This window comes from Saccopteryx bilineata, chromosome 3 (genome assembly GCF_036850765.1).
Source record: "Saccopteryx bilineata isolate mSacBil1 chromosome 3, mSacBil1_pri_phased_curated, whole genome shotgun sequence".
In the NCBI taxonomy this organism is placed as follows: Eukaryota; Metazoa; Chordata; class Mammalia; order Chiroptera; family Emballonuridae; genus Saccopteryx; species Saccopteryx bilineata.
The window spans coordinates 201,530,072-201,546,387 of NC_089492.1; the positions used below are offsets into that span (position 1 = coordinate 201,530,072).

At 47.4% G+C, this 16,316-nt stretch overlaps 1 protein-coding gene and 1 long non-coding RNA gene across 5 annotated transcripts in view; one reads left to right on the top strand and one right to left on the bottom strand.

Annotated features, from left to right (window-relative positions):
• The window catches only part of SH3RF3 (SH3 domain containing ring finger 3), a 188,481-nt gene extending 183,282 nt beyond the window's left edge, over positions 1-5,199 (bottom strand). For all 3 annotated transcript variants that reach the window (XM_066268547.1, XM_066268548.1, XM_066268546.1), the window contains exon 1: positions 3,093-5,199. In XM_066268547.1, coding sequence (XP_066124644.1) covers positions 3,093-3,635 — 543 coding nt within the window. In that variant the 5' untranslated portion in view covers positions 3,636-5,199. The remainder of the gene's footprint in view (positions 1-3,092) is intronic.
• Positions 4,513-15,838, top strand: LOC136330931 (uncharacterized). 2 transcript variants are annotated; one of them, XR_010730415.1, is made up of 4 exons: positions 4,513-4,627; positions 13,369-13,445; positions 15,335-15,468; positions 15,773-15,838. It is a non-coding gene; the product is annotated as an uncharacterized lncRNA (long non-coding RNA). The 2 variants fall into 2 exon arrangements; XR_010730414.1 differs by lacking the exon at positions 15,773-15,838 and having other exon boundaries at positions 15,335-15,668.
• Positions 15,839-16,316: the final 478 nt, after the last annotated feature.

Sequence of the window (16,316 nt, forward strand, 5' to 3'; positions counted from 1 at the left end):
ACTCACAGAGAAGTCCTTAGCCCTGCATCTGGAAAATGGGGAATAAACACATACATGTATGTGTGTTTATAAAACATTTGTAAGGTCCTCCTATTTATTTGACTTTTCCCATTACCAGGTCCCAGTCACAGTGGCTGACAGATACAGAGACAATTCCCATTTAAACATGTCTTGAAGGACTTCAAGAAACATAATCCAGACAAACTAACTAGGCTCTAATGCCTTATGTTTTATATCATCAAAACCATTACCCAAGCCTTCTATAGTTCTTTAGTTCGTGATAATGGCCTTCCCCCAACCTTCAAAAAGTCCTGGATTGAGATGGGCCGGCTGAGAGCAATCGAATAGCTTCCAACCCTTCATGTCAGCTCCATGAAGAGAGCCCATGCCTGTCCAGTTTACCTGGAATGGTGCCTGACACAGTGTAGCTACATTCTAAATTCTGTGTATGCCCAAATATAAGTGGAGAGATTAAAAAAAATCACTCAGAAAAAAAATTCAAATTTTCTTATATTACAGTCCTTATTAAAGCATATTAAAAAATACTCTAAATTATTCCATTTGGATCCACAAAACCCTTTTAGAAAACATGTTGCCCTGAAACATCCCCATTAATGCTACTTAGAGATGTTAAAGGGGTCGCCTTGTAAAACAAAAAACAAACAGGCCGAGAAGCTTAGCACACATTTTTAGTAATTGCAATGGTTAGGCAGTGCTGTTAAAACAGGACTTTTTAAACATCACTTTATGAAGCAACACATAATGACAAGTATTTACAAAACAGGCAAATGAATAGACCAACAGTCCTAACCTTAGGCACTGGGTACTTATAACTTGGTATAACATTTCTAGGGAAACATCATTAACTGATTGAAACTATGCCTCATCTCAAATGGCTAAGATGAAAGTGAGAGGCTCTGCTAACCAGGTCAGAGAATTCTGTGTGACACTGTGATAACCAAAACCCAGATGCAATGATGCCAGTGCAGAGTGTGGAAAAAAATTGTTTCATGAACCATCTTTCAGCTTTGCTTTGCGCAATTTTAAAACAGAAAGCCTATTTGAAAGTAGTTTTCAGCTAAAGTCTGCCTGCCAAATGCATAGGATTCTGGTTGTCCAAGAAGACTTCCACTGATTGTTAAAAATCAGTGAATAAAGAGCTTTACTCTTCTCTCACTGAAGATAATCAAATATAAGGTTGGATTTCATTCAGACTCTTTCAAAAACCAAAACTTAGTCCTTATGAGGTGGGCCTGCAAAGAAGAAAGGACAGGAGATCCCACTTAGTTAACACACAGCTGGAAACAAAGAAAATATGGTTGAAAGTTCCCTACAACTTAGAAAACATAAACATAGTCTGAGACTCCATATGCCTATAGAGAAAGCCAATCAATAACCCCAAAATCCAACTCAACAAAAATTAATTTCCTGTTCCTAAGTGGCATTACTAAAAGTTGTAAGTGCTACTTCTTTGACATTTTAAAAATGCTACAAATGCCATCACAGAGTTCCAAGCTGAGGTTACCTCCTAACCTCATGATCAAACACAATTCCCACAATATGAACTCGAAGGATATCTATAAACACATGGTCATCCAAACGTTCTTATTAAATGCATTCCAAAAAAGCACTTGCTTCTCTGATCTTTCATTATAATGCCTTAGATAAAAAGAGCACGGACAGAAAGGAAAAGTGTGAAAATATGTAACAACACTTGTAGCTGGACTGATTAATCACAATCAAAACCAAAGAGCAGCTCAATTCCCCATTCAGCAGTAACCTCAAGTATAAATGTGGCTTGATTATGCTTGACTACTCATTCTCCTTGACCCACAGAGAAAACTCAGTTTGGCAAAGTATGACATTTAACTCTAAAGGTCAACATCCAAGAGTTTAGGTTTCTAACCTCAAAGATGCCGCAGAACTGAGTAACTCAGGTGGCAGAATTTTCCCAGCATCTTAGAATTACAGTACACACATCGGAAGGATTTATGTGGCTGATGCATTGCCAGCTCCCTACACAGTCAAAAGTACAGGAATACAGTTGTGTTCCCTAAAAAGAATAATCACAGTAGCTTAACAACGTGGGGTTTTTTTTCCCTGTAAGTGGGCTTTTCTACATTTAAAGAACATATAAAATGGCAGTACCTTGTTCCTCACTTACACCAGCCTCCCCCCCACCATCACAGTTCCCAAGGAGGCAGAGGGTGTGAAATTACACATTCTAAGTATCTTCTGAAACCAAATCACTAAAACCCTCAAGATAAGATCCTTCACTAAAATAGAAGCAGTGGGTGCACTACAATGTAGCTGCACACACAAAAAAAAACTCAGAGACCCACATGGGAATGCAACCCTGCCTAAGGGCCCAGGAGAGGACCAGGACTTCTGACAAGAGTTCAAGAAAGTATGGGCCAAATATTCTTCCTGTCTCCATGTTAACTTCTTCCCTCCTGTTAACAATGTGTGTAATTTGGGTTCTTCCAACCCCAGTCACACACTCCCCTCTGCCCAATCTTCCCTTGCCAGACACGCAGGCAGGAGGCCCAGGCTTCCCAGGGACTGGAACCCAGGAAACATTAAGCACTAACTTTACCCAGGCAGGCAGACAGTGTAGGATAGTCTGAAGGCCCAGCAAAGTTTAAAAAGTGGGGGCACAGCCCCAGCCAGGGGAGAGACTGAAGGTGAGCCAGGGACAAGGAGATGTGCCCACCCCTTGTGAGGGTGCGGTGTTGGTACATATACCAACAGGTAACAAGGTTACCTGGGACCACATGCAGCCATAAGAGGAAGTACAAGCGATGGGAAAAGGAATTCTAGGAGAGAATGAATGAATAGAAGGCAGGTGCGCACAAGATTTCAAAGGGAAAGAGACAGACTGGGGGAAGGGCAGGGGGCACTGTGTCCAAAACTTGGCAGGTGGAACTTGAAGGGTTACACTCACAGAGTCCCTGTAAGGAAATAAGTTGGAGAAAGAAAAGCACGGCCTTAAAAGATCATCGTGGAGCGACTCTGGTCTCCCCTACCCCTCAACACTGCTCTCCACATCCACGCGTGCCCACACACACCTTGGAGCGGCGAAGAATACCCACCTTTGCCGGTGGTGCGCTCTTACTGGTCGCCAGCTCGCACAGACTGCCCGCCTCCATAAGGAAGCCCGGTGAGCCAGGGGCGCTGCCCACTGCGCAGCCCCCGGCACTCGCCAGTTCGGAGGCATTCCCAGAACCCGGGCCCGGGCGCACCTGAGGACTGCTGCCAAGGCTGGCGCCGGCGCGGGGCCTCTGGCGAATGCCATCCAGCAGCCGTACCAGCAGGATATTGGCGGGCAGCTCGTCCACGCCGCAGCCCACCAGGATGCGGCACTCCGGACAGCGCAGCTCGTGGCGCGAGCACACGATGTTCTCCAAACAGCGGCGACAGAAGGTATGCTGACACGGCAGCACCTTGGCCGTGGTGTCCAAGCGCTCCAGGCACACGGAACACTCCAGCAGATCCAGCAGTGACGATTCATCCATGTCCTCGCCCGCCACCACCCGCCGCCGCAGCCCGCCAGGCCAGTCGTAGCCCTCGCTTTGCGCAGCAGCAACAGCGGCAGCCGCCTTGGACACGCATAGCCAGGACGCTCCGAGGAGCATGGGAGGGAAGCCAGCGGCGGCCGCGCGCAGCTGCCTACGTCCCGAGGCCGGAGCGGGGCCCACCACCCTCAGTGGGCATCGCGATGGCGCCCAGGGAGTAGCGCTCCGCCAGAACTTCCTGCACCCCGTCTGGCGGCCCAAGAACCCAGCCGCCGCGGTGCAGAGTGGCACGCTGACCGGCCTGAGTAGCGAGGTCCGGGGTTCCGCGCCCTGCGAGGCAATTCCTGGCCAGCAGAGCCCACCGATCCTTCGGAGCGGGTAACAGCTACACCTGTGTAGGGGCTGGTGTGCGTCGCGCGGTGCTCAATGGAAGACGCCGAGCACGACACTTAACGGGCCTTGCGCTCCAAGTAGTCGTCCGAGGGCGGGAGCCCCACGGCAAGAGGTGCGGGGAGCAGCGGGTCAGGTCCCCAGGGAGCAACTTGCGCGCTCCCCAGCGCCACTGCTGAGCGGCACCGCCTCCAAGCGACCTGGGCTCGCTCGCGATCCGCTGCCCAGGGCGGATCCAGCCGGACCCTTCCTCTACCTCCGCTGCAGGCACGTGCGCCGGGATCGTGCAGAGGTAACGGTCACTGCGGAGCCAAGGGAAGGAGCTGCCGCCGCCAGTGTGCCCCCCCTTCGCTTGGGCGCACACCGGCGACTATTAGTCCTACCCTTTAGGACGCCCCCAGGGCTCCTGGGAACCCAGAGCGCACCCTTCTGCGCAGGCGCCCCCCCCCCCTTCCCGAGCCTCGTCTTCCTTTCGGCTCCCCGTTAGCCTCGGGCAGGGATGTCTGCTCCCGACGCTGCCGCGAAGTAAAGTTTAGTGGGTGCTATCCCAACTGCCTCCTTCGCCAGCGCTGGCAGGCAGCCTGAGAGCACACCCAATCCCCGGGCATCCTCCTCGACAGCTCCCCGGAGCTCTCCCTGGCCGCTCCCTTTTCAAACGCCGCGCAGAAGGGACCACCCCGGAGCCGCGGGTATGGGTGCGGGGACGCCCCGCGAAGCGCGAGGTAAGGCGCTCAGGCTGGTGAGGGTGACCGGTGCGGGCTCCGGATCCGGCCGGCAGCTGCTCGCCCTCTCCGGAGTCGGAGGTCAGGGAGGCCGCCGGCCGCCAGATCTACACCCTCGTGCAAGGGGCCTGGCCCGGCGCACGCCCGGACCTCCACGGGCGGCGGAGGAGGGGAGATCCCCGTTCTCCTTCCAGACGCCCCAGCTCCTGCGAGCGTCAGGAGCGGAAGTGCGTACAGGGGACCGGGGCGGGAAGTTCGGAGGTGACATTGCCTGTGGCTACCGCCCCCTCGTGGCCGCCTGCGTCCCCAGCACCCGGGTCACTCCGCCCAGCACAAACCGTGGTCCATGGGTTGCGCGCGACAGAGCCAAGTACAGTGTATCTGTAAAGTCATGGTGCACTTTTGACTGGCCACAGGAAAGCAACAAAAGATAACATAAATGTGAAATATGCACCAAATAAAAGGAAAACCCTCCCAGTTTCTGTAGGATGATGTGGCAGCATGTGCGCATGAACAGATGATGTAACACCATGAATACAGCGGAGCAGCCCATGGCCATGCCAGTTGAGATGTGGAAGGTACAGAGGAAAGTTCAGTGTATTCTGTGGCTCTCTAAATTCGAATCCGTGACCAAAGCACAACGTTAATATTGGCGCGTTTATAACAAAGCGCCACCACGTAGGAATAACATTACTTGGTGGGATAAGCAGTTGAAGGAAACCGGCAGTTTGGTGGAGAAACCCCGTTCTGGTAGGCCATCAGTCAGTGATGAGTCTGTAGAGGCTATATGGGATAGCTACCTAAGGAGCCGTAAAAAATCTGTGCATGAGCCCACATCGAACTGCACTGAATAGGTATGAAACTGGGAGAGTTTTCCTTTTATTTGGTGCAGAATTCACATTTCTATCGTCTTTTGTTGCTTTCCTATGACTGGTCAAAAGTGCACCATGACTTTACGGACACACTGTACATAGTTGCCAGGGCCAACATCAGAAGAGCCATTGGGGGCCTGCCTAGCAATCTGGCTAACCTGGGGTTTGTGCAGTTGAGTGTAACCTTTTTTCCCCCGACTGTTCAGGGATAAAGTAACATCTATTGAGGTTTCAATGCCAAGAACGTGCCTATGCATTCTTTTATATACTCCAAACAGTGCTGTGTGATAATTATTTTAACCTTATTATACCTGTCAAGAAAGTGAAGCTTATAGTTATGAATTCACTGAGGCTGAATTTTATATCCCTAGAACCTAACATGTAGAAAAGCTCACATTCCATTAGAATATAAGCTACATTTTTTTAACACTGTAATATCCCCAGTGCCTGGGCTTTCAATAAATATTTGATGAATTAATAAAAAAAAGCTCCTAGAATCATCCATCACCTAGTGGTGATTTAAGCACTCAAATCTTAGCATCTCAATTCCAGAATGTAACTGAGACACAGGTCCAGCTGCCTGCCCCAACAAAAGCCAAACTCGAGAGACAGATGCTAATACAAAAGTAAAGAGGTTTATTCAGGTGTAGCAACCTGGGAGAATGGGGGACTCCTGTCTCAAAGACCATTGCCTCCTTCCTGCTCAAGCTGGGGAGTCTTATAGGGATAGGAAGAGGAGGGCTTTTTTCCTATCCAATTATCTTTGTAGCTTTAGGTGCATGGGAGTTTTGTCCATTCATCTTTCTAGCTGTTGGCTGCTCTGTGCCATCTTGCCCAGTGGGGGATACTCCCCAGTGCTGCTGGACTGTCGATGGTAACAAGGTCTCTTGAGCTCCCATCAGGATACCAGTTCCTGGAAACTTTGCTCCTGATGGCAACAGGAGGCCTTCCCAACCTGCTCTGTGGACGTCCCTCAGTAGTGTGGCCTTCTCTATGTACTGCTCACATCAGCCCTGGAAACTGTGAGACAGAAGGCATCCCACCACTGCCTGGCTTACCGGCCCCTGGGAGCAGACTTCCCTGAGAGGACCAGAGGAAGATACTGCGCATCCCCATGTACAGGAATGCTTCATCTTATCCCCCTTTTACTCTTTGATCCTGGCTCAGGAACAACAGAGCCGTAGAAGAAATGGGCTCAGGAAGCAAGTTACGGCAAAAGAAGAGCCTTGGAGTTTGAAAGAAAGAGAGATACACACTTTGAGAGGTGAAAGAGGTAGGAGAGGTCCAGGCATGCTTGGAGTTTGGGGGAGCATAGCATTGGGGAAAGAAGGGGTGGGGAAAGCCACAGGCATGCTCCACAGAGAGAGCTGTGCTGGGTCCTGCCTCCTGGGGGCATTTATCTGGAGGTCTCAGGGGAGGGTCCCAATAGAGTATTCATTCATCAGCTTTCCAGGTGTGTCTCCACCAACTGGTTGGAGCTGGGGGTCATTAGTCAATGCAGCTGGTCCTGGTGTCAGTCATGACATCCCTTGTCTGGTTTTGTTGCTTTTCTGAACTTGGAGCTAAAACACAACTGAGGCCTAGATCATCTCTAGGGGTTAATACTTAACAAGAGTGGTCCTGCAAGGGCTTATAGTTTCACCCATTGCTAGGCACCCGGGGCATTGTGCCCTGGTGCCCCTCACCACCTGGCCCATCCTTCCTGCTCTGCTTATGCCTATTTAAGGGCCTACTACAGAGCCAGAATGCTAAATCCAAAAGTAGGTGGCAGGGACACGGGATGCAAGGAGGAGCCTGAAGGGGAGCCCTCAGATTCTGGGAGAGCTGGCAGAGAGCAGGGCTACCTGTGATGACAAGTCCTGGATGCTTTGGGTTTAAAGCAACAGAATCCAACTTCTGCAAGGTTTTCAAAGACTCAGAATAGATGATGAGAACCCGAACCCCAGGCCAAGGGCCAGATTCCTGCCGACGGTCATGTGTCTTGCTCTGCACCCCCCCCCTACGTGATTATGTGCTCCCTCCCTCTCTTGCACCAGCGGCCTCTACTTCCTAGCCCACATGATAGGAGACATGGTCAGAGCTGCAGAAGCATTTCATCCATGGCTTCAGCCACTGACAAAAGGCACTTCTGACAAAGCCACAGTCTGGAAGCTTTAAGACCAAGACCCTATCAACCAAGCTGGGCCCAGGTGGTCACTCTCTGGACCAATGTGTGCTCGCCACAGGAGTAGGATCATAGTGTCACACAAATATTGCCATGCTTGTTACAGAGAGCATCATAGAGAAATATTCTTTTTTTTTTATAAATAAATTTTTATTTTAATGGGGTGACATCAATAAATCAGGCTACATATATTCAAAGAAAACATTTCCAGGTTATCTTGTCATTTAGTTCTGTTGCATACCCATCACCCAAAGAGAGATCGTCTTCTGTCACCCTCTATCCAGTTTTCTTTGTACCCCTCCCCCTCCCCCTCCCCCTCTCCCTCCTTCCCTCTCCCACCCCCTGTAACCACCCCACTCCTGTCCATGTCTCTTAGTCTCGTTTTTATGTCCCACCAATGTATGGAATCCTGCAGTTCTTGTTTTTTTCTGATTCACTTATTTCACTCCGCATAATGTTATCAAGATTCCACCATTCTGCTGTAAGTGATCCGATGTCATCATTTCTTCTAGCTGAATAGTATACCATGGTTTATATGTGCCCCATCTTCTTTATCCAGTCTTCTATTTTTTTTACAGTGATTAAAAGCCTTTAGGCAAACTCTTGGTCAATACAGCAAGAATCCATAAAAGAGTAGTGTCCTTAACATGTTCACCAAGTCCAAGTTGGCCCCATCACCATGCCAAATTCCTGAAAACTGCAACCCAACCACAGGTCAGTCTGTTAGGAGCTGTCACAGGGAGCAGGAGTCCAGGAAAAGTCCACATCCAGGAAAAGTCCTCATGGCACTGGGATTGTTGTCACCATTCTATACTTTGCAGCTCATGTCCAAGTCCCAATGACTGCTGCTTCTAGCTGGTAATGATTCAGGTAGACTGGAAAAAGCCATTTGCAGCATGCGTGGATATGGAGCTTCTGTTCTCCTCTGCCTGGAGAGATGAGACCAGTGCTTTTCCTTGGAGCTCTGCGACTGTGGCATGGTCAAGAGAACCTTGGGATACACTAAGCTGGGTGGCAAAGGTAGATTCATAATAGAAGTTGGCAAAAGGGGGAAAGAGAGCTCTAAATTAGGAGTAGGTCCCAGCCTGAAATATGAGTGGGGCATTGAGATAGGAGGGATAAAGAAACACTATATATTAAGCAAAGCAGCAGAAAATAGGACTATCAACACCCACAACAGAGATCTTTGAGGGAAGGATAAAAAACCTGACTATTCAGGCAAAACATAGTTAAGTGGCCCTTGTGCAAATGAGATCAGTTTACCTGCTTCTTGGAAGAAATACCCTAGGCTCGTCCACAGTGTCGTAGATGGGGCCGATGGCCCTGGGCACCTTCAGCCTTCAGTGGCAAACCCCAGCATTCTGGGCAAGGTTAGGTCATAGGTGGCTGGAGCAGGGCTGGAAGAGACTGAACCCTCCCTTAGAGGAGCGAGGGGGAAGCCTACCTTCCAGTGTCCCTGTTTCCTCACAGCAGAGGCATGTAAGCCTGGCAGGCTTTAGCTCAATGACCTTCCTTTCCACTATTGAAGCAGGACCCAGGTGGCATCCTATGAGACCCCTTTGGGGCGTTGGAGCCTTTAAGGGTGTATCCTGAAAGCTGGTAGTTCCCCTGATCTCTATTGGCCTTTTTCTGCCTCTAGGTATCTTAAAAGCCATGCTCAGAAGATCTCGCTGAGGGGTTTGAGGATTCCCATCCGCCTATATAAACCTTTTCCATATATCTGGAGCTATTTGGAAAAAGACAAAACAGTGTTATTAGCTGGATCTAATAAAGAAGGTAGTAGTTTGCAGGCGAAAAAGATTTGTTGTCTCCTGTTCATCAGCATTCAAAAGAAATGTAAATTTTTTTTTTTTAAGTAAGAAGCATGATATGGTAGACCCATAGGAGTTCCAGGATATGACTCCCCCCTTTTAAATTTTTTTTTAAATTGACCTTAAAATGTTTGCTGAGTACACTTTAATAATACCTTAACTTTAAAGATTGTAAGCATGACAAAATACAGTAAATGCTTTTGCTCCATATGCAGGAGCATTTTCAGTTTAGCCAGTTTAGGAAATCCAATAATAGAACAATGCATACAGACAATGAGCTATAACATGCTTAGCAGCCTCTCCTGTTCTGACAGAGGTTACTATAGATCCGGAATATGTATCCACTGTAATGTGGACATACGACTGTTTGCCAAATGAAGGTATATGAGTAACATCCATCTGCCAAAGTTGTCCTGGTAGGGGTCCTTGAGGGTTAACTAGAGGAATATTCTTAAGCTTGCAAAATATATGCCATGCATTCGTTTTACATTTTGAAGCAGGCAGTCTAGGTAACTGCTATGTAATATCATTGGTCCAAGTGTAGGATATAGTATTGCTCTGCAGGGTCTTACCTTTATTTCTTAAATGTTGAAATACCTGGACACCTGATTAGGACACCTTAAACTTCAGGTAAGCTGCCCCATGTTAGTTGGCAGCCTCTTTATTGTGTGGGTGAGGCTCAAGGTGCCAAAGCTCAGGGCTTCTCAGTGCCAGGAAGAAATATTTGAGTGCTCCCTTTGCTTCTGGACAGATGAGACAGTTAGGTGTCTATCCACTGCCTTGGGAGATATTTAATAAGACCATTTTTTGTGACTTAACAGAAGCTATTCTTCTCTCAACCTCTTGGTATGTTAAGCTGAGAGGCTTGAGTCAGTTTCCCTTGTCTTCTCGCCCTTCATCAAGGTATGTTCTTGACTTCAGTTGCTGGAAGGAGAGGCCACCCAGAGCACAAATGGTCACTCGTCCAAAAAGAAATGAGGTTGATCTGGTAGCCCAGGTCTTGGTGACCGTGGGACAGCTGACCCAGCTGCACATGTGGCTGAGGCTGGAAGACCTTTCCCCGCCCCAACCTCCTGGTACACGATGGCTGCATGTGTGCAGGCAATATTAAAAGATGCCACCAGGAGAGCCTTGTTGGCGTAAGGGGAGGGACTGGCCCCCTGGAATGTCTTGTGTTGATTCACCACTGTTCCATTTGTAAACCCCTGACAGGTTGAGTCACACTGGGTGCGTATCTACTGGGGTCCTCCCCCTTACCTCTCAGACCAGCAGAGTCAGGGCCACCACCACGCTGCAGGATGCCTGGAGCCAGCAGGGCCACCATAGGGAGCAATGGTATAGCAAGTGCCAGGGGTCTGGGGCAGGCACTCACACCCTCCAGTTCTCCCCCTGCACACCTTGGAAGCATGCCAGCCGCTTCAGACTGGGATGATGCAGAGGGAGATCCCAAGACCAATCTCTGGACTTAATTCGGTTAAATGGGGGCTTGCCTGACTACTTGCAACATTAACAACATCATAAACGTGAATTTGTTCAAACTGATGGAACGGGTCATTCAATTAAATAAATAAATCATAATTTATTTAATTATAAAGCAACAAACATTTTACTCTGATGAAGCATCTCCTCATTACTGACTGCAGTTTCCACAGCATTGTGACATAAATATTTCAGATTCTTTGGGGGCATTAAAAGTAAAGTAATCTTATAGTTGTCTATGTTTTCTTCCATAATTTTCAAAAGAATTATAATAAATTCTCTCCTCCAGTTAGGATACCTAACACACTTTATTTTAGTTTAGCTCAAGATCTTGGAAAACACTTAAATTTGTATGCACAGTATTGAAACACTTAAGCTGAAGCAATACATTGATGGTATGTTTAATGCAATAAAGAAAATCCCTTATTTAAATTATAGTCATAAGAAAAATGAATGATGAATGAAAAGTGAAAAAAAGCTTTCAGAATAATCATGATATAGTTAATGTTGAATAATATTTAATATCTGAATTCATATCTTGGCAAACGTACATCCTAAGTCATCCAAGGGCTGACTGTCAATTATAACTAACTGGTGTATTTTCTAGAAAAATGTGAACTACTTTATGAACGGTATAAAGCTCAAGTAGAATAATTAATCTCATGCGAAAGAGCAATGAGATCTTTTCACTGATGAAATTCACCTCCTTTTGAGGAAAGATTAGAATTGTGAATCCACCAAGAGTTGTTTTTATTCAGTTGTAGGGCTTTCTAGAATAAAATACATATTGAGCCTAACCTGTGGGGCTCAGTGGATGGGGCATCAACCTGAAACACAGGTCACCAGTTCAAGATCCCAAGCTTGCCTGGTCAAGGCATACAAGAAGCAACTGTGAATCGATGCTTCCTGCCCCTCCCACCCTCCTGGCGCTATCTCTCTCTCTCTCTTTCCTCTCTCTAAAATTGATAAACAAAATCTTTAAAAAATAAATAAAATACATATTGAAACTTTGCATCAGTAGACATCACTTCCAGACATTTCAGGGCTGACACACTGTTCCTGGCATTTCCTCAGAGCTACCATCAAAAGAACGACCTTGGACAGTCCTTGAAGAGCCAGGTGACCACTTTTCCTAGGTGTGCCCAGGACAAAGAAAAGCTAGTGAAAGCAACAAAGGTGACTCAGTTACAGGAACACACACTCAAATTGAGAATGTCCCCTCACTCAGCCTTAATGCCAGACTCTAACCCACCTGCAGTTTAGCCCCTCTGCACAGACATGACCAGTGAGGATGGCTGCCAGCCTTGGTCGGCTCCGTCAGCAGGTGCTACACCTGCAAGGTCCTTCCACACACAGGGCCTGCACCCACCTTCAGTAACTTTTATTATTTCCTCTTCCCTGAGCAACGGGGAATGAATGTTGTCCCTGACCATGTGACTCTACAGATATTTGAAATCATGACTTTTTGATGGTTGTTTTTTGTTTTTGTTGGACAAATTAACATACTGATGGCTCAAGGAAAGAATAATGATGCCCTGAAGGAGAGAAGGAGGAGGAAAAGGAAGAGGAAAGGGAAGAGAAGGAGGGGGAGGGAAAAATAGGAGGAGAGGAAAAGAAGTTGGCAAAGAAGGAGGAGGAAGAGAAAGAATCAGCAGCATCTACAGCAGAGGAAGCTACAGAAGAAATAAAAATGTGAACTGTTGCTAGGGAAATAATATTCATTTGTTATCAGATTCTCTAAAGGCTCTTTCTGGTTTACTCCCCACCAAGCCAGAAAGGTAAAAAAAAAAAAAAAAAAAAAAAGACTGTGACTCACACCCTGCAACTGAATCCTTTGTGGCAGCTCAGGCCACACCACTCAGCCTTTGAAGCTGCAGATCTTTAGCCAAAGGCCAAGGCTTATCTGTGTGGAGCAGCCCTTCACTGCCCACTGGCGGAGTGGACTCCCTAGGGCTTTGCTCCTAACAGCTTCCTGAATGGTAAAGGAAGCTGTAAACTGAAGATATCTGGTCCCCAAGGCACACATTTGTCAACATTATTTCATGCTGGCTTCTATGGCCCTATCTGTGGCCTTTGATATTTCATTCATAAGAAGGGTGCCAACATTTTGCAAGAACACTAGGGTCCAAATCAAACATCTGAGGGTCTTGTACCCAAAGGCAGCCTTGTTAATAGCTTCATGTCCAGACCCTTGACTTACAATAAAATCCCTTCCTTTTATTTTACAAACTGTATCTTATGGAGTTTTAAAAAATTGTTTTCCTTTGGTGTATGTCTGAGATGATTACTCAAGATAGAAAATGTGTTAGTATTTTGAGCATACTGTCTGAATTTTAAATACAAGAGCCATTCAGTGAAATGTGTGATCTGTGCAATGCATTCTAACTGGCTGGCTGTTCCTCTTCTTTTCTCAAGACACCTGTCCAAGGAAGAAGCACCATCTGGACAGAAATGGAATGCTCTCAGATTGTGAAAAACAGGCTCGGAACAATGTAAGATGGTCAGCCAGGGTACAATCAATGGGCTTTTCCATTTTGTAGGAGGTACCACAGAATGACAATGATTTAAAGGTATTCGGTGCTCACAAGCACTTTGACATGTTTTCATAGTGGTTCACTCCATCCATTTGATCAATAAAAAGAAAAAACAGATTGTATTCCAACCCAGCGGGTGAGGAAATTAACCTCAGAGAGGTTAAGCTGCTTACCCAGAGCAGAACAGCTGAGAGAGGTTAAGCTGGGCTCAGTCAGGGTTCCCTGACTACAAGTCCCCACCCTTTCCACTTTTGCCACACTGCTCAGAGGGGAGAGATTTTCCTGAAATCTTAGGTGTGGAAACTACACACACACATAAGAAATAATAATGATAACTAATATTTAGCAAGCACTGAGCATGTGCCCATCTGTTTTTCAATGTGTTGAGCAGCTCTTCTATCAAGCCTTGTTCTGGCTGCTGGACCTGTAACAGTGGCCAGAACTGGAAAAGGTAACTTTGCCCTCCCAGAGCTCACGTTCCAGACTGGGGATCCTCCCCATGAGCACTGTTAATACATCGGGTGAGTAGTTCTTTAGGGGATAAGGCACAGGGCACTCTCCTGTGTGCCACTGTGTCTACCCACCACGATGCCAGCAGCACCTCACACCCAGTTATGACTCCAGTGTGTCCGGACAGTGCCAGATGTCCTGTGGTTGAGAAATGCTGTTCTAAAGGGAACAGCAAGTTAGTGAAAAAAATTGAAAAACAAAACAAACAAAAACACTTTGGGGCTGCTCTTTCTACCTTGTCACCTGGTGACCCTCCTTCCTGTAAAGCTCAGCAATAATATCATCTCCTTGTGCATCTCCAGCAGTCTCAGCCACAACACCCAACCCTGGTGCTCCTCTGTTGCCGGGCCAGGTACCCACATGCGGCTGCTCATCTCCCCGGAGGCTGAGGGACAGTGGGGGAGGGTGGAACACACAGGGTCTGGGTCTGTGAAGGTGGCCAGGGCCAGTCATAAACAACTTCCCCTGAGGAGCTGGAACTGATCCCGTGGGTAATAGGAAGCAGTGCCATCTTTTTTAGCAGAAAATGAACAGGGTCAGATTTGAGTTTTGGAGAGTTGGTTCCCACGACAGTGGAGGTGCAGGGGGTAAGAGCCAGGGAGGACAGTGAGGGCACTATTTTGGCAATTTTTATGGCCACTGTTGAAGATCTGCCTGACCAAGAATGGGTGGAGAGGACAGATGGGACTGGGCATGTCTTAAAAATAAAAGGGAAAGAAAGAGTTGGTGACAAATGCAACAACTAAGTGGACAAGGATGAGATCTTGGTGTGGAGAGACCCGAGGCTCCCTCTGCTCCGCTGCCTCTGCACACAGGAAGGCCTGGGAAGCACCACAGATGGATGTCAGGCTGCCTGCTCCCACACTCCCAAGACACAGAGGCTGCCTCATAGCTGGGCACTTTCTTTCCTGGGCACCATTCCTCATCTCTGCAATGGCGCCCATCCCCTTGTCCTCCTCCTCTTTGGAACTACACAGGCATTAGCCACTGTGTGTCCACAGCTCTCCTCTTTTCCAGGCCAGGTTCCACCCACCTCTAACCAGCCTCACCGCTCGTTCACCTCCAGTTGGTCACCGACACTTGGGGCTGCACACAACCTAGCAGCTGTGGCATGACTGGGGGGTGGGGGGACCTGACACCTGCATTCTAAATAGAAAGCTGCAAGCATGGGAGTGACCACTGGACAGCAGCTCAAGGTAATTCCCAAAAGGTTGTACTCAGGAAAAAAAACAACACCTTTTTTTTTTTTTTTTAATCTACTTCCAGAATTTTGCAGAAAAAATAGACCTCACTTGGAAGGTTTTTAGTTTCCTAAATCTCTCTCTTTCCTCTTTCAGAAAACTGAGCAAATGCTTGTCTGTCTCCAGGCCTCCAGGCCCTCCTTCCTAAGAGAGCCACCTACTTGCTTAAAGACGCCCTGTCTCCAGGCTGAAGCCAAATCACAAATTGGAGTACTAAAGGAGGTGCAGTTGTGAGTACAGAAGCACCTCCCCCCAAATGGTAAAGACATCACAGAGGGGTGAAAGATTTCTTCTGGTTGGAGAAATGAATGGCTTCAAGTAACCTTCCTGGATATAAAAAGGAGGAAACCAAGGGTGGAGAGTCAGACACTCATCCTTTTCTGTGCACCCCAGCTGTGCTTGTCCTTTGAGACCCTGCTCACTCACCACCTCCTCACTCCTTTCTCCAGCCAGAAGAGAGTCTTTAGAGAACTTCCATAATACTTGGTGTGGGTTCACACTAGAGCACACTTAACTCCTTTCCTTTTGTTGAAGGTTCGGTTCCCATTTAGAGGCGAAGACTGAATTGACAGAACTGGGCTCAAGTCCACACTCTGCCACTTACTGTTTCTTAGTTACTTCATGTCTAAAATGGGAATGACATTTGTATCTAGCTCAAAAAAATTACCATAAAATTAAACGAGATATGCTTATAAGCGTGGTGCTTAGCATTTAGACCTTCTCTCGTCTTTTCTCTTACAAAGAGCTTGGTGTGGCATGACCAAAACCAACCCCACCACCTTGTTGATAGGGCGACTAGGATGGGGTGGCCATGTATGGCCATGCAGCAGCACACGAGGACAAGGCCAAAGGAATGACAGTTAATGCTAACCCCTTTGACCAAAGCCACAGCATAGTATTATGTGAAAACAAAAATTCTATTTAAGACACAAAGCCTGTTTTTCAGTTACCTGCAGTGACCCCTTTTAGCCAGACTAAAGCAACTAATGAGATGTGATTTGTTATGAGTTGTGTCTCCATTTAGGAAAGAAAATCAGAAGTCTGCCATGCACATGTAGGGTATGCATCTGTGTGTGTG